This window comes from Oncorhynchus gorbuscha, linkage group LG16 (assembly GCF_021184085.1).
Source record: "Oncorhynchus gorbuscha isolate QuinsamMale2020 ecotype Even-year linkage group LG16, OgorEven_v1.0, whole genome shotgun sequence".
Taxonomy (NCBI): Eukaryota; Metazoa; Chordata; class Actinopteri; order Salmoniformes; family Salmonidae; genus Oncorhynchus; species Oncorhynchus gorbuscha.
Genome location: NC_060188.1, coordinates 56,475,789 through 56,494,945, shown reverse-complemented (window position 1 = coordinate 56,494,945; position 19,157 = coordinate 56,475,789). Strand labels below are relative to the sequence as shown.

At 42.2% G+C, this 19,157-nt stretch overlaps 1 protein-coding gene across 16 annotated transcripts in view; it reads right to left on the bottom strand.

Moving 5' to 3' along the window:
• The window catches only part of ncam1a (neural cell adhesion molecule 1a), a 307,622-nt gene extending 291,106 nt beyond the window's left edge, over positions 1–16,516 (bottom strand). For 4 of the 16 annotated variants that reach the window (XM_046307011.1, XM_046307015.1, XM_046307014.1 and 1 more), the window contains exon 1: positions 16,203–16,516. In XM_046307011.1, coding sequence (XP_046162967.1) covers positions 16,203–16,251 — 49 coding nt within the window. In that variant the 5' untranslated portion in view covers positions 16,252–16,516. The remainder of the gene's footprint in view (positions 1–16,202) is intronic. The other 12 variants (XM_046307019.1, XM_046307013.1, XM_046307018.1 and 9 more) reach the window with 8 other exon arrangements.
• Positions 16,517–19,157: the final 2,641 nt, after the last annotated feature.

Here is a 19,157-nt window from a genome sequence, read left to right as displayed (position 1 = left end):
TGCCGGTAAGGCCCATTGGTATGAAATAAATTAATACTGACATTAAATTCAAATCTAAACGGGTTCTTGCAGGGCCTTCAGATAACTTGGGTCAGAGTATATTTATAGTAAAGTGATCTCAAACTTTTGGTCAGATGTACTTACAAGGGGAGGAATTTAGGGAGTGCATTTGTCACTTAAGCACAATTCATTGTGCATATTGATGCTTGTGTTCAACAGTAAATTATAGACTATTATGCTATGATGTCCTGAAGGGAATATCACTCCTGTTTTTCCATCGTTTCTCACCTGTGTTCTTACAATAGCCGATTTATTACATTAGCATATTAATCAAAATCAGTGTTATATCTAGTGCGAAAAGATAATGAATTCTATGATCAAACTCTGACTGATATAAACCTATGGTGTCAATACGTTACCTTAATAATTTCAGCACCTAGATAGATGATGTAATGAACATACTGTTGCTACTTAATAGCATGTTGCTACATACAGCTTCATGAAATGGGTTTCCATGGCCGAGCAGCCGCACACAAGCCTAAGATCACCATGCGCAATGACAAGTGTCAGTTGGAGTGGTGTAAAACTCGCCTCCATTGGACCCGGGAGCAGTGGAAATGTTCTCTGGAGTGATGAATCAAGCTTTACCATCTGCCAGTCCAACGGATGCATCTGGGTTTGGTCGGATGCCAGGAGAACGCTACCTGCCCCAACACATAGTGCCAATGGGTTTCCATTGGCACTATGGAGGAATAATGGTTTGGGGCTGTTTTTCATGGTTCAGACTAGGCCCCTTAGTTCCAGTGAAGGGAAATCTTAATGCTACAGTATACAATGACATTCTATACAATTCTGTGCATCCAGGTTTGTGGCAACAGTTTAGGGAAGACCCTTCAAAAATGTTCCAACGTCTAGTGGAAAACCATCCCAGAAGAGTAGAGGCTGTCATGGCAGCAAAGTGGGGGACCAACTCTATATTAATGCCCATGATTATGGAATGAGATGTTCGACAAGCAGGTGTCCATATACTTTTGGCAATGTGGTGTAATACATCTCTGACAGTACATGTTTAGGAACACTAATACATTGGTGTAAAATACAATATTTTCAGCCCACTTACTCGACTAATTATGTGTACAGATGCAGAACCTTGCTGCAATGGCTAACTGATCAGCAAAGCACCACTTGCACAGCAGCCACTGCAGATGAAACGAGACAGCTGTCAGTCATCTGAGCAGTTCTACACTTGCTGTGGTGTAATCAGAACATTATACACTGGCTCAAGAGCAGCGAGTTAGAGAAGATAATCAATTCTTATGTTCCAGCCATGTGAGGTTGCTGGTTTAGATTTGATGCCTGAGCATCTCGGCTGCACTATTTTTGGTGGCCATTTACAATTTCTGTTCATTATACCATTTATTTTGTTCAGATGTGGACAATTCCATGGTAAAACTGAGACTAAGATTGTTCACTTTAAAATGTAGGCCCATGTCAAACAAAAAATTACTGCAAAGTTAAACAAACCATACAACATTTTACGAAAACACATTTACTTGAAGAAAAGTGCAGATGCTAAGTTTGGTCACAGAATGACAGTTTGTGCTTATTCTGTTTCCAAACTTATGTTGTGCGGTGTTCTTCAAATAAATGTGTTTTTGTCAAATTTTCAGTGGATATTGTTAGAAGTGGTCCTTGTGCATAGAGTTGTATGGTTTGTATAACTTTGCAATCATTGTGTTTTTGTATGATATAAAATTTAAAGTGAAAAATATGAGTCTCACTGTCACTCTGTTAACATGGAATTGTCCATGTGTAAATGTGGTCAAGTTAGTATAGGGAATATGAAAGAGTAAGCATCTTAATAGGCCTGGATTGGTCATGGTCCAAGATTATATAAAGGGATTTGTGGTTGTACGGAGAAAAAAGCCTTAACTACCATTAGAGTGAGGCATATTACAGATGATGGGCTGTAACACAGCGACGGACCACAATCAATTCAGCTGCACGCTCACTCGAGTGCCCAGCAGCCCCTCCCCGATGACACTCTCCATTGTGCCCTCGCTCTTTCTATTCCTCCGCCCCTTCCCCCCACCTTGCCTCTACCTTTGTTTGCCTTTGCCTCTCTTTTTTCTCTCACTGGGTGCATATAGGGGCACCAGGTTTTTCTTTAAGAGGTCTTCTTTGATATTGTTTTAGTCCACAACCCTAATAAATCACGGGCTCCCCTATTCTTGTGAAGTCCTGCGGCTTGACCATAAACAACATAATGAGAAGCCCTCCTTCATGGTCTTTGGAAGGGGTCAAATGGGGAAAGTCTCACACTGTTTCAAAGGTTTCCTCATATAGTATGATGGAATGTGATCTCAGATTGGTTGGTTAGTAACATGTTGTTTTATTTATTATTTTAGTTTGTATAATTTATCTGTAAATTGTCTGCAAAGGTACACGTTGTAAAAAATTGGTCACAAGATCTTAGAATGTAAAAAATAGGACTCTTCCTAGACTTTGGTTGAATTGTGTGCGGTTCAAGGACAATTCATTGGGACAGGAAGGACATTACCAATCTCTCTCAGGAAATCAAACACATCAGTCCACTAACCACCTGCTACCCCCGAACACAACACCACCATTTGTCTTAGCCAATCAGAGTTGATTAAGGTGTCCAAATTTCCGTATTGACAGCAGCGCCTCAGCAACCCATCACCACCACCACTGTAAATCTATTGTTTGGCTTCTACTAACATGATCTTGGCTTGCACAGAACATTGATACAGAGATGCATGGATTGAACATCGCAGCAATGCCAGCAAATGTGTCTAATTGTAGATAATGCTTTTAAAGATGTCTTTCACAGCCTGCTAAAGGGGCATAAACAGTATGGGGATAACTAGGCATGGATTTAGTAACCTTGCCAAATCTTCTGCTAATGTCGCGCGCTGCAGCAAAAGTAAATAAAAGGGAGGCTATGGCAGCATTATCTCTTCCAACTTGAATTCATTTAGATGGTTTCAAATTTTTGTAGTGAATATATCCAGGTGAAAGAGATATTACCAGCCTATCCAAATCGTTGCATGTAGACACAAACTCAATATCCATTTCATTAAGCTTTAACAGACAATATTTACCTCATCAAATGAAAGACCTCATTAATATTTCTCTGTTCTAGTTGCCCCAATAATTGATCTGGCCAAGGCTTTCGACTCTGTCAATCACCACATGCTCATCGGCAGACTCGACAGCCTTGGTTTCTCAAATGATTGCCTCGCCTGGTTTACCAACTACTTCTCTGATAGAGTTCAGTGTGTCAAATCGGAGGGTCTGCTGTCCGGACCTCTGGCAGTCTCTATGGGGGTGCCACAGGGTTCAATTCTTGGACCGACTCTCTTCTCTGTATACATCAATGATGTCGCTCTTGCTGCTGGTGAGTCTCTGATCCACCTCTACGCAGACGACACCATTCTGTATACTTCTGGCCCTTCTTTGGACACGCAAGCTTCAATGCCATACAAGGCAAGCTTCAATGCCATACAACTCTCTTTCCGTGGCCTCCAATTGCTCTTAAATACAAGTAAAACTAAATGCATGCTCTTAAACCGATCGCTGCCTGCACCTGCCCGCCTGTCCAACATCACTACTCTGGACGGCTCTGACTTAGAATACGTGGACAACTACAAATACCTAGGTGTCTGGTTAGACTGTAAACTCTCCTTCCAGACCCACATCAAACATCTCCAATCCAAAGTTAAATCTAGAATTGGCTTCCTATTTCGCAACAAAGCATCCTCCACTCATGCTGCCAAACATACCCTTGTAAAACTGACCATCCTACCAATCCTCGACTTTTGGATGCAGTCTATTATAGTGCCATCCGTTTTGTCACCAAAGCCCCATATACTACCCACCATTGCGACCTGTATGCTCTCGTTGGCTGGCCCTCGCTTCATACTCGTCGCCAAACCCACTGGCTCCATGTCATCTACAAGACCCTGCTAGGTAAAGTCCCGCCTTATCTCAGCTCGCTGGTCACCATAGCAGCACCCACCTGTAGCACACGCTCCAGCAGTTATATCTCTGGTCACCCCCAAAACCAATTATTTCTTTAGCCCGCCTCTCCTTCCAGTTCTCTGCTGCCAATGACTGGAATGAACTACAAAAATCTCTGAAACCGGAAACACTTATCTCCCTCACTAGCTTTAAGCACCAACTGTCAGAGCAGCTCACAGATTACTGCACCTGTACATAGCCCACCTATAATTTAGCCCAAACAACTACCTCTTTCCCTACTGTATTTATTTGATATATTTTGCTCCTTTGCACCCAAATATTTTTATTTCTACTTTGCACATTCCAGTGTTTTACTTGCTTTATTGTATTTACTTTGCCACCATAGCCTTTTTTTTGCCTTTACCTCCCTTATCTCACCTCATTTGCTCACATCGTATATAGACTTGTTTATACTGTATTATTGACTGTATGTTTGTTTTACTCCATGTGTAACTCTGTGTCGTTGTATGTGTCGAACTGCTTTGCTTTATTTTGGCCAGGTCGCAATTGTAAATGAGAACTTGTTCTCAACTTGCCTACCTGGTTAAATAAAGGTGAAATAAAATAAAATAAAAAATAATTACTTTTGGGTTAGCTGTTAACTTCTTATTCAACTTGTCAGCTCATCTTGTGCTCTGAAAGAGAACCCAGCAAAACATGCCAGATGAATACAGAGGAGCCTGTGGCAACATGTCATGTAGCCTAATATAGGCAGTGCTTGACTTGAGCAGGAGCTCAATTGGAGCTGAGTACTGGCACCTAAAATGTTCTACTGCTTGAGCTCCTATTCCTCTCAGCTCAAAAGTATTGTGGAGCTCCTTCACCTAAAACATAAACAATACCTGCACCCAAAATGAGTACCGGAACCTATTTCAGTCCAAGTCAAGCACTGACTATAGGTGCAGAATATAGAGAGAGAACAGTCTATGACTTGGGTGACTGGAGTCTGACAATTCTTTGGCCCTTCCTGACACTGCCTAGTATATAGGTCCTGGATGGCAGGAGGCTTGGCCCCAATGATGTATTGGGCTGTACGCACTACCCTCTGTAGCGTCTTACGGTCGGATGCCGAGCAGTTGCCATATCCGGCGGTGATGCAACCAGTCAGGATGCTCTTGAAGTTGCAGCTGTAGAACTTTTTGAAAGTCTGGGGACCCATGCCAAAATGTTTCAGTCTAATGAGGGGAAAAAGGTGTTGTCGTGCCCTCTTCACAACTTTCTTGGTGTGTTTGGACCATGAACGTTTGTTGGTGATGTGGACACCAAGGAACTTGAAACTCTTGACCCACTCCAGTACAGTCAAGTTGATTTAAATGGGGGCATGTTCGGCCCTCCTTTCCTGAAGTCCACAATCATCTCCTTTGTCTTGCTCACGTTGAGGGAGAGGTTGTTGTCCTGGCACCATACTGTCAGGTCTCTGACCTCCTCTCTATAGGCTGTCTCATCGTTGTCGGTGATTAGGCCTACCACCATTGTGTCGTCAGCAAACTTAATGATGGTGTTGGAGTCGTACTTGGCCACGTAGTCGTGGGCCCATAGCTTAGTGATGAGCTTTGAGGGCACTATGGTGTTGAACACTGAGCTGTAGTCAATGAACAGCATTCTCATATAGGTGTTCCTTTTGTTCAGGTGGGAAAGGTCAGTGTGGAGTGCGATTGAGATTGCGTGGATCTGTTCGGGCGGTATGTGATTTTGAGTGGGTCTAGGGTTCCCGGGATGATGTAGTTGATGTGAGCCATGGCCAGCCTTTCAAAGCACTTCATGGCTATCGACGTGAGTGCCACAGGGCAGTATTCATTTAGGCAGGTTAACTTCGCTTTCTTGGGCACAGAGACTATGGTGGTCTTTCTCAATTTTTATTTAACCTTTAGGTAGGCAAGTTGAGAACAAGTTCTCAAGTTCTCATTTACAATTGCGACCTGGCCAAGATAAAGCAAAGCAGTTTGACACATACAACAACAGAGTTACACATGGAGTAAACAAACATACAGTCAATAATACAGTAGAAAAATAAGTCTATATACAATGTGAGCAAATGAGGTGAGATAAGGGAGGTAAAGGCAAAAAAGGCCATGGTGGCAAAGTAAATACAATATAGCATGTAAAACACTGGAATGGTAAATTTGCAGTGGAAGAATGTGCAAGGTAGAGATAGAAATAATGGGGTGCAAAGGAGCAAAATAAATAAATGAATACAGTAGGGGGAGAGGTAGTTGTTTGGGCTAAATTATATGGGCTATGTACAGGTGCAGTAATCTGTGAGCTGCTCTGACAGCTGGTGCTTAAAGCTAGAGAGGGGGATAAGTGTTTTCAGTTTCAGAGATTTTTGTAGTTCACTCCAGTCATTGGCATCAGAGAACTGGAAGGAGAGGCGGCCAAAGGAAGAATTGTTTTTGGGGGTGACCAGAGAGATATACCTGCTGGAGCGCTTGCTACAGGTGGGTGCTGATATGGTGACCAGCGAGCTGAGATAAGGGGTGACCTCGCAGGATCTTGTAGATGACCTGGAACCAGTGGGTTTGGCGACCAGTATGACGCGAGGGCCAGCCAACGAGAGCATACAGGTCGCAGTGGTGGGTAGTATATGGGGCTTTGGTGACAAAACAGATGGCACTATGATCGACTGCATCCAATTTATTGAGTAGGGTATTGGAGGCTATTTTGAAATTGACGTTGAGGATAGGTAGGATGGTCAGTTTTACAAGGGAATGTTTGGCAGCATGAGTGAAGGATGCTTGTTGCGAAATTGGAAGCCAATTCTAGATTTAACTTTGGATTGGAGATGTTTGATGTGAGTCTGGATGGAGAGTTTATGGTCTAACCAGACACCTAGGTATTTGTAGTTGTCCACATATTCTAGGTCAGAGCCATCCAGAGGAGTGATGTTGGACAGGCGGGCATGTGCAGGCAGCGATCGGTTAAAGAGCATGCTTTTAGTTTTACTTGTATTTAAGAGCAATTGGAGGCCACGGAATGAGAGTTGTATGGCATTGAAGCTCTCCTGGATGGTTGTTGACACAGTGTCCAAAGAAGGGCCAGAAGTATACAGAACGGTCTGCTTGAAACATGTAGGTTTTACAGACTCCGTCAGGGAGAGGTTGAAAATGTCAGTGAAGACACTTGCCAGTTGGTTCGCGCATACTCTGAGTACACGTCTTGGTAATCGTCTGGCCCTGCGGACCTTGTGAATGTTGATCTGTTTAAAAGGTCTTGCGCACATCAATTACGGAAAGAGTGATCACACATTCATCTGGAACCGCTGGTACTCTCATGCATGCTTCAGTGTTGTTTGCTTCGAAGTGAGCATAAAAGGCATTTAGCCCATCGGGTAGGCTTGCATCACTGGGAAGCTCCCTTTCCCTTTGTAGTCCGCAATAGTTTGCAAGCCCTGCCACACTGAGCTGGTATACTACTCAATGCCATTGGATGAATCCCGGAACATATTTCAGTCTGTTCTAGCAAAACAGTCCTGTAGTATAGTATCGTGTAATCTGACCACTTCCGTATTGAGCGAGTCACTGGTACTTCCTGCTTCAAGATTTGCTAGTAAGCAGGAATCAGGAGGATAAAATTATGGTCAGATTTTCCAAATGGAGTGCAAATGAGAGCTTTGTATGCATCTCTGTGTGTGATCTAGATTTTTTTTAAATCCTCTGGTTGCACATGTGACATGCTGGTAGAAATGAGGTAAAACGGATTTAAGTTTGCCTGCATTAAAATCCCCTGCACTAAGAACGGCACTTCTGTATGAGCATTTTTTTTGTTTTCTTATGGCCTTAAACACCTCTTTGAGTGGTTTCTTAGTGCCAGCATTGGTTTGGGATGGTAAATTAACATCTGTAAAAAATATAGATCAAAAATCTCTTGCTAGATAGTGTGGTCTATAGCTTATTATGAGGTACTCTAACTCAGGCGAGCAATACCTTGTGAATGGTGGGACTTCGGGCCAACGCACTGCATGGAAATATAGGCTCCCCTCTCGGGTGTGCTCTCCCTCTTCCTCCTCCTCTCTCTCTTCCTTTTCCTCTCTCTCTTCCCTCTCCTCTCCATGTTCCTCTCCCTCTACTCCTCTCACTCCTCTTCACTCGCCTCTTCCTTTTCCCCTCCATTCTCCTCTCGCTCCACTCCTTCCTTCTCTTCCTCCTTGCTCGACATCTATATCCCTCCTATCATCTCCAACTCCTCTTCCACCTTGCCTTCGGCTGCTGAGCCCTGAGTCTCCATATCACTTCCCTCACTTTAACTGACCTAGAGGAACATACTAACAGAGAGAGGGAGAGAGAGCCAGAAAGGAGCAGAGCAACAAATAGGATACAATTGTGGTCAGGAACATCTCTCTCACCCTCTCATACATTTGCTCTCTTCCTTCCTCTCTTTTCTCAAAAGCAGAAAGAGTTTCCATAATAAATTCTGTGATACAATTGCATGCCTCCCATTCAACACACACACACACACACACACACACACACACACACACACACACACACACACACACACACACACACACACACACACACACACACACACACACACACACACACACACACACACACACACACACACACACACACACACACACACACACACACACACACACACACACAACAGTATTATCATGATGCTATAGAGCACTTTCATTCAATCAATCAACATTATTTTATGAAGTACTTAGTGGCTAATTCAGTCGATGGTGTGCATATGTACAGTATGTCAGACTGCTGGATAATCAGACAGGATAGAGTACACAAATAGACCCATGGTCAGATTAGTTTTCCTATCTAGTAAGAAGTCAAGTTTGTGGCACACCGGTTTACAGATTCAACACATCAACTACACATCAACTGTTCTCCCCAACCTTTACTAAAGAACAACTTTTGTTTGACCACCGCAAAATGGTCTCCCGCTGTCTTTTTTTCATTGTGAGTTTCACCTCTGACTCCCCTGGGCTGCCACAGTGCAAGGACATGTCAGAGTCCATATCACCAACCAACGTGGTCAATTCGCTGCTGTCATTGAGTAATGAAGTAATTTATTATTTTAAAAGTCAAATGACATTATACCCTCTTTCCGGTTTCTGGTTCATGACAACAGGTTTTTAGCAAGTTCATTTTACGATATTGACACAGATATTATAGTTAGAAAAACAAGGCCGTTCACAGCTGCTATAGTAATTTAAAGAAAGGCTGTTGAAGGCAGCTTTGGATTCTAAAGGGTTAAAAACCTGCTGTATGTAAAATATTGTGTGCTCTAACTTGGGAAATAAATAATGTGACTCGGTTGACAACATAATGATGTTTGTTTCTGACATTAAGGATGGTTTCCTAAAGAAGCTAAATCCCCTTCGTGTTTTGTTTCCTTTCCCCATTATCACGATACTGGTATCGTCCCGGCCCTAGTAAAGGCTTGTTGATAGTAATAAGTAATCTATCTTGGATCATTTAGCAATCAGTTATTTTCTGATGACCTAAGAATAGTCCTGCATGAATATTGACACTGCCTGTGCTTAAGGTGTGTCGATAGCAGCACCGTTCTACTAAGGAGTAAACAATTCTAGAGACTAGCACACATCCTGTCATGTTCTTCTCCCCCAGTGGAGGCCATGTTTTCTTTGCTTCAGACAAAGATGCTGCAGCATCATCCATAGGACCTATAAAAACAACCTAGCCAATCAGCAGGCGTGCATCTAACCCACAGGATGAGCTAAGTGCCATTGCTAAGTGCCAATACATCAGAGTGATGAGTCATTCACTGATCTTGGGGTACAGCACATGCCCCCAGTCCTCCTTGTGTCCTCCCCTAACAGCCGTGTGTGTGTGTGTGTGTGTGTGTGTGTGTGTGTGTGTGTGTGTGTGTGTGTGTGTGTGTGTGTGTGTGTGTGTGTGTGTGTGTGTGTGTGTGTGTGTGTGTGTGTGTGTGTGTGTGTGTGTGTGTGTGTGTGTGTGTGTGTGTGTGTGTGTGTGTGTGTGTGCACGTCCTGGGTCCCATACAGGGTCGCCTTTTATAGGTCCTCTCGACTTTCGAAGGCCTTTCCACTTCATTTTTTTTAAAGAATCCTTTCAGAGACGGGGGGGCAAGGGGAGGGAGAGGTTGCTTTTCAGCATGACAAACCCGAACCCATTTCTCTTTCTTTTTTCTCCTCCAATACTCTATAGGATGCCTTCAGAGCTTACACAATGCAAATCAGTATGAGTCCCTTTTCATGGATTGATTAATATGCAAAGGCAGCCCATCCTTATCAAACAGCCAGCAATGGAAAAATATAACACAAGCTGCCAGTGTAGTCATTTACAATTTTTCATCCCTTTGCTCTTTGGGTTCATTCAAGTAGTGAAATATGAAACCATTTAGTTTTGATGATAACTTTGCAGTTTCTGACAATTATTCCCATTCACTAATCGTATTATGAGACAGTAAAACCATGGTATTGAGAATCTTTGGCACATACTGGTTATTTAGCCCCCAATATCTGTCTCACAGTCAACCTACTCCAATGCACCATGCAGGCCTACAACTACGCTAGAGCCACAGAAATATCATTGACTTGAACACATTAGTGTAGTCTTTACACTCTTGGGAAAAATAGGTGCTATTTATAACCTACCCTATTTGGTTCCAGGTAGAACCATTTCGGTTACAGGTTTCATATTGTCATACTGTCCTTCTCTTGTTCCGGGATTTGAGGTATTACTGGCATATGGCATAGCACACAAGGGGCCGCTAAAAACGCAACAAAAGACCATTGGGCCTCTATTACCTGAATGCTAACAAAATTATTACAAACTAATAGCGAAATCACAGACGCTGTTAGCTAAATTCTAATGAGCAAAAACAAACTAACTGCAAAAACAGGCAAATCCAGCTCATAAAGTAATATAAGCATAGCTAGTAGCTACCGAATGTCATTTTGGGTGAGTGTGGACATTCAAAAGCGAAAGTGAACGAGAGAAACTGTGCAAATGAACAAAGTTGTTATGTATGCTTTTCTGAAGGAAGAGCAGCATGTATAGATGGAGCAGATGGGTTAAGAACGGAGGAGGGAAAAAATGGCAGCTGTACAGAACTCATCCATAGCTCTTAAAACCATTGTAAGATATCTGATGGCAAAATGTTTGCAGTGAATTGCATACAAGTGTAACTTCATCATATGATGTGCGCCGCACAACAGAGACTCGCAGAGAGAGATAGAATGCTATGGACTCACCAAGCTCGCTTTTTCCCATTTACAAACAAACACGTGACTGGCTCAACTGTTCTGGGGAACTACGGTAAGCTTCATAATTGACAATGTGACAGGTGAAATAAAGAACACAATCTGCTTCATATCCTAAAGAACTGCACAAGTTGACAGCAGGTAATAACTGAAGTAGCTACACTCTTAGAAAAAAGGGTTCCAAAAGGGTTCTTCGGATGTCCCCATAAGATAACCCTTTTGGTTCCAGGTAGAACACTTTTGGGTTCCTTGTTCTACATTGAACCCAAAAGGGTCCTACCTGGAACCAAAAAAGGGTTCTTCAACGGGTTATCCTATGAGGATCGCCGAAGAACCGTTTAAGGTTCTAGCACCTTTTTCCCCCTAAGAGAACAAATAATCAAATGTATTGAAACACTTCAAATAAATAGTTTTGACGGTAATGAAAAACGATGCATTTCCTTTTTCCAAATACCCCGGTATACGGTATATACGGTAAACCCCCCCAAGCCTAGGTAGAACCAGAAAGGGTTCTACCTGGAACTAAAAAGGGTTCTACGTGTAACCAGAAAGGTTGCTCCTATGGGGCTGCACAAGAACCAATTTGGAACCCTTTTTTTTCTTAGAGTTGGATAACATTGGAGCGGCAGGTAGCCTTGTGATTAGAGCATTGGACTTGTATCCGAAAGGTTGCAAGATCAAATCAAAGGAAAAAATCTGTCGTTCTGCCCCTGAACAAGGCAGTTCCTAGGCCATCATTGAAAATAAGAATTTGTTCTTAACTGACTAGCCTAGTTAAATAAATAAACATCTGCAATCTCATCAGGTTTCAGCAAATGGAACAAGTGGCGCTGCAATAAATTACTCACCAATGAGATTCTGTTTCGTGGTTAATCATATTACTTTTTAACCTACCAGTTGAGCAAATAATTTAAGCCTTTTCACATTCAGTCTATTTTTGCACTTGCTGTCTTACTCTAATTAAATATAGGGGAATTTATACTTTTTGACTGGATTGGTTCAAAGGGGATCTCTTTAGTTTATGTTCCATGAACACTCATCCTTGGGATGAAATCAATTCTTCCAAATGTGGCTTATCTATGAACACATTTCGCCTCACTAAATTGAATTGCCGCCCATTTCCACATTCAGTCTTTTGAGCAATCCTAGACACACAGTGGTTCTCCTACGTTGTGGTGAACACAATCAGCCTTGACTGCAAAATCTGCTAAGGGACAGCTGCCAGATGGAATGATAAACTTTAAAAGAGGTTGCTATTAATGCCTCATTGGGCCCACACCGGGAGATCAAGGGCGGACGTGCCATTATGTAACGGGAGGAATAACCTATACTTCATATGCACAGATGTAGCCAATCATTACAAACAACAGTAGTGTTACATTGAAGACTATCAATGTTATGCTAAATTTGAAGTGCAATTTACCTCCAATCTGGGTGGGATAAAGTCATCCTCCATGTGGATACACACAGTTAGGTTATACCATAAAGTGGAGGTGCTAACAATAGCAATCCGGAACAAGGGCCATAATATTTACAATGCTACATTATTGCAGAGTTAAGGCAACAGAGAAGTCTGAAACCATGTATATCCCTTTAAACGCTATGCCTCTCACCCAACTAGAATGGGATGGGGTTTGAAGTATCCAGCTGGATGTTTTATTCATATCCCATTTCAAGCAACAGACCGAAAGACTTATAATTTTCCCTTGTTAGGCTGCTTTTTACTGCTTCCGCCTCTCAAAAATAGGCAATCCTATTTTCATAGTGGCTTTGAACTTGCCACAGAAGTTGAAGTCCCAGATGTTAACCATTGTGGAATTGTTTATTTTTTCCCCAACTGTTGACTAATCTTAAACTTCGCCCTCTTCTTGAGGTGAACTCTACGCCGGACACGCATAAACAACACGCTTTTTGGAAAGTCTTTGCGTTCCCTTTTATTTATTTGCTTGACTTTAAAGAACTCCCTGAAGCGTGTTCTCTCCTGGATTTACTTCTTTGATGTTGATGGGGACCTGAACCTGGCAAAAAGCACCAGGGGCTTCCCAGAGAATGTCGCCAATGTGATGGGAATGTGTGGCCGGCCGGGGCCATCTTTTGGCTGGCAGTCACACATGCACTTAATGGTAAAGAGTGCTGCAGGAGCAGCTGCCTGCTAACATTTACATGTCAACACATGACAACCGCACAGGGAGAGTTTCTGCACCATACCCCTTGCCACAAATCTCATCGCCCAAATGTAATATATATTCAAACTGTGAAAGGAGTCAACTATACAAGCTCCTTAAAACAGCTCTGGTGGACAAAAGTGATGTTTAAAAAAAAGAGAAGGGAAGAAAGAATGGAGGTGGTCCTCAATGTGCTTCTTACATATGTAGGATCTTATTTGGAGCCAGTTTGCAGGAAATAATTATTATTATGTGGATTATAATTAATGGACATTTTTGTTGGGGTTGATACATTTTTCATTAGGGCAAATCAAGTCTGAAATGTCAATGTGGAAATTACAAACTTTAGAAGCCTTTTTAAAACTCAAATATACTAGACATTTGCATTTCCTGAAGTGCCAGGAAAATTCTCAGCAACAAAATAGTGATCAAATGAAGATCCAACATCTGTACTTGACTAAGTCAGAGAATGGAATGTAACCAGCAACAGCTCCCAGTCTGTCTGGTTGGAACCCCCATGTTTCTCTCTGGCTATACACCGATGGTAAAAGATGTGATGATGCACCTCCATTCCACAGAACCAGTTACTATTCATACTCCCCCAACCAGCCAAAGTCTTTGTCTCGCTGCCTTTTTGTCAAGGCAGTACTATAAGCCACTTTTCATATTCAGTTAGTTTCTCTCTCAAACAATTGTATTGAATTTCATCCAGCAAAGAATCTAGCGGTGATTGGGCATTTTCTTGGACAGTGGCCAGGGTTCCTTCTAAGTTTATTAGCCCTTGGCATCGAAATGTAATTGTCAGCAAACTGGAAATGAATATATTTAATTACATTGTTTCTGCACATTTTTTTAAATTTTGCTTTCTAACATCACAGTACTGTCATTACTCACTTAATACCTCCCAGGCCAATCAAATAATGTGATCAATTTCTTATTTTAACTCCCTTGCAATGGGTTATGACTTAGTTATTCACAATTGTTCAATTATCTCTGTCTAGTCAATTACACTTTCCCTCCTCAAAAAAGAACTGAAGCAGTCTCTGGGTATTTATAGTGAACACTGAATGAAGTAGGCTACTAATTTTGAGGTGCTCTTAATATTCCCCCTACTGTTGCTTAGTCCTCATGACAACTTTCTTCCCCACATTGCCAGTGGAGCTTCCCTTTTAAACCTCCCTGCAGATCAATGCCACGCCCCTAGTTCAACCAAAGACAAAGGAGTGTTTTGTGTTTGCTTAGCAATACATCTGTTTTACATATAGACATCTTTATGCAAAAACACATGCATTCTAGAAGAAGAAAAAAATATTTGTTTGTTTGTGGTGTGTATCTGCGTGTGCATGTGTGTGTGTGTGTGGGGGGGGGGGGGGGGGGGGCAATATACAGACTGATCCAATATAACGGGTCCCCCCCCTGAGTCCGCGCTCTCTGGTTGGATAGCATTGTTTACCATGGGATTCATAATGACTACTGACCCATTTCTTTAGATACTTGTATAGATAATAGTAGCATATTACCAATTACTTTTCTGTCTACAGGGGTCTGTTTTCTGTTATCTCTCCCAAAATCTATAGGCCTATTCAGTTCGGGGATTTAAAAAATCTTTGTCGCATATATAAGCCTGTCTAGAAGGGCTAGGTATGTATGTATTCATGTGAAATGTATTGATATAGCTAACTATGCCCCTATGTGGCTCACGTTACAAGCACGCACAGTCTGCACTGAGTAGGCTCTACGCATCAAATACAATGTAGCCTATTGGAAGGCTTCAACTTTGCGATTGAAAATCAGCCTAGAGCTTTCACATTTACGCATGAATTGATAAAGACATGCTGAAACAAGTTTAATTGAAAACAAAATAAAACATTAGGCTTTCGCGTTTAACCTAGACTACTATTACGCTACCAAGAAGTGTCGTAGTTACCGCGTCATTAAAAATATTTGCAGGTGTTAGGTTTGAGGAAAGAAACAAATCATCCCCATCGGCAACCAACGCTGAGAGCACAATATGCGCGCCACCTCCAAATATATATATATATATATATATATAAGCATAAAAAGCTACCAAACTCTTTGTATTAGCCTACTGTAAAAAAGGGTAAGCCTACTGGTTCCATGAATTAAATGTGATGGACAATAATTCAAACACATTAACTGTTGGGTGATTTTGCTGACACAAAGGACCAGCAAGGCAATACTTGTTTCACTGACTCTCCTCCCAAGACGGAACGCATCCATCTCCTCCTTGGCGCTATACCCACTCCTCCGCAACAACAAAGCTCAAGGTTAGGAAAAACAGTTTGTCCAACTGCTCAAACCATGTATATTCAAACCATGAGGCAATGCAACGACTCAATTAACGGACAAGTGATATCTTATTACGCAGATAATTAGTAGCCTAAACAGTAAACTACAGACAGAGCCTACTTGAGATTTAGTCTATATGATTATGAAATAAGGTTCAAATGTCGGTTATTTCGCTTCACAGCCATTACTGAGAGAAGAGCCATACTTTCCCGTCCGTCTCTTATCTATGAGAAACTCAGGTTTCCATTGCCTGTTTATATTCCGAAGCGACAGCTCTAATATGATAGATCTAACTCTCCATTCGTTGAGACACATTTGAGACGCAGTTAGCACGGATGGGACACATACGGACACTGCTATACTGTGAACAAAACAAAGCACTTTCAGAATTTAAAGAATTTTCATTGTAACATGTATGAGTTGGCGATATTCAATCATTTCTAGAAAAAAAAACATAAAAAAAACAATCTTACCTGCATAGCCAAAGAGCAATGCCCAGATGAGATACCTTGTTTGAAGCATTGCAATATCTCACAAAGATATTCTCCTTGAAGAATAGATGGACAGACTTGACAACGATTTCAGTGTTCTGAAGAAATGTATGTTTTCCAACTACTGTATTCTGATAGCAGTATTCGAGTTGGTCCTTGCAGCTACCCGAATACGCACGAGAGCAGCTCGCAGAATGAGTGACTAGCAGCCGTAGCACACACACAACACGAATTAATCCGCCTGGGCAAAATGTTCGTGCTCACACACTCACACTCAAGGGGGGCAATGGATGCAGGCACAAACTAGTGCGCTCAGCTAGTCGCTCTCCACTGGGAGTAATTCGGATTAGGAATCTCACGAAACCTCTATTGATCCGTACAACATAGAAGTGCATTTTGAGAAGATATTTAACCAACATTATTTTGCCCAGTTTTTTTCAACCATTCAAAATATCTGCACCAGATGAGATGTCCAATGTGCAATTGTGCGTAATTGCGCATAGTCGACCTATTATGTATGGGCCTATGACTCGCCAAATGACTAATGCTCCGTTCTCATAATGCATGCATGCATTCCCAAAGCAGCTTGTTGGTTGGTTCCCACGTTTTGTATTTAGCATACACCTAGTTAAAACACGGTATTACCTGCTTTAGACCATAAATGGTATGAATCGTGAAACCTGCAGTCCGTATTAAATATTTTGTGTTCAGTTTCACCATCTGGTCATGACAACGACACTCGGGAAGGCGCGCTGATTAATAAGATGCTGCCGGAGAAATAGGGCGTCCTCTTCACTGTGTCATCAACGTCCCCTCTTAACTATATTTTTAGTTTCGTATTCCCATATAAGCAGTAATGGACAAAACAGACTCATCATCCCTCAAGTGGCGCGTCTCTCTTTATGCTGAGTCTACAAACCACATTTAATTTCATGTTTCAAAGGTGACTAGAGCAAATAAATCATTATAGCAGGTGCAACAACATGATGGTGTCCATAGAAAACCGAGAATTGCATTTCTATGGCCATTTGATAAATAGGCTACTCAGCATTTTACACTGGCTACATTTAACAGCATTTTACGCCATTTTTACAGCTATCTGTCATGAGCAGACATTCTCATATTCACACCAGTGATGTGAGTTTGATCAATGGAACTTATTGCTATCATTACTAAGAGATTGTAAAAGGGGTATAGGCCTACAGTAATTATGCATTAACATGTAGAGCACAGTCAGTGGCAACCTGTCACTCAGTTGATCCCTATCTGTTTAGCTAATAATAAAAATAAAATAAAACAAAAATATTTACACTACAGTCAAAAGTTTGGACACGCCTACTCATTAGGGTTTTTCTTGATTTTTAATATTTTCTACATTGTAAAATAATAGTGAAGACATCAAAACATGGAATCATGTAATAACCAGAAACATTTTAGATTCTTGAAAGTAGACACCCTTTGCCTTGATGACAGCTTTGCACACTCTTGGCATCTCTCAACCAGCTTCATATAGTCACCTAAAATGCATTTCAATTAACAGGTGTGCCTTGTTAAAAGTTAATTTGTGGAATTCCTTTCCTTCTTAATGCGTTTGAGCCAATCAGTTGTGTTGTGACAAGGTAGTACTGAATATAGCCCTATTTGGTAAAAGACCCAGTCCATATTATGTCAAGAACAGCTCAAATAAGCATAGAGAAAGGACAGTCCATCATTACTTGAAGACATGAAGGTTAGTCAAGCCTGAACATTTAAAGAACTTTGAAAGTTTCTTCAAGTGCAGTGGCAAAAAAACGGAATCTAAGCAAGCTAGTTAACAGTCACCATCATGAATCAAGTCAACAATCTCCTGGCAAATCCTTTTCAATCCTTGTCATATGAAGAGAAAGTATAGATAAAACGTATCAATGCTCATCGGCTATTGGACATAAACATTACACAACAAGTTGGAAATCGCAAATTCAACAATGAGTGGTTTGGAAGGAATCAGTGTCTAACTGCAAGCTTTGCAAAGTAATTATAAGGGCACAAGGCGAAGACCAAATGCAGACACAGGAGGCAGATGGTTAAGCTCCGATATTTATTATAACAAAAGGGATAGGACAAAGGCAGGTCGGGGACAGGCGAGAGTTCATAAACCAGGACACAGTCCAAGCAGTACCAGGCGATAGGCAGCCTTGAGGTCAGGGCAGGCAGGGGTTTAGTGATCAGGTCAGAGACCAAACCGTACAAAGGGATAGGCAGACTCAAGGTCAGAGTAGGCAGAGTGGTCAGGCAGGCAGGTTCGGCGTCAGGACAGGCAAAGGACAGAACCAGGAGGGCTAGGAAAAACAGACTGAGAAAGAAAGGGACTTGGCAAAACAAGACGAACTGGCACAGAAAGACAGGAAACACAGGGATAAATACAGGAATAATAAGCGACATCTGGAGGGGGGTGGAGACAAGCACAAGAACATGTGAAACAGATCAGGGCGTGACAGTATCCCCCCCTCTAGAGGTGCCACCTGGAGTCCTACCTGGGCGAATACCTGGTTGACCAGGGTGTCGGCGGTGGAAGTCGGTGATGAGTGCTGGATCCAGCATGTCTCTAGCGGGAACCCAGCACCTCTACTCCCAGCCGTAACCCTCCCAGTAAAACAGGTACTGGAAACCCCTGCCCGTGGTCGAACACCGAGGAGGTGTTTCACCGTGTATGCCGGATGGCCATCGATGACACGGGGAGGAGGGGTGGGCCTGGAGGCAGAAGACAAATGGCTGTGAGACACGGGCTTAATCCTAGACACATGGAAAGTAGGGTGAATCCTGAGGGTACGGGGTAACACAAGACGGACAGCAGTGGAACTAAGGACTCTAGAGATGGGAAAAGGACCAATGAAATAGGGGACAGTTTGCGGGACTCCACCCAAAGGGGCAGGTCCCGTGTGGAAAGCCATACCCTGA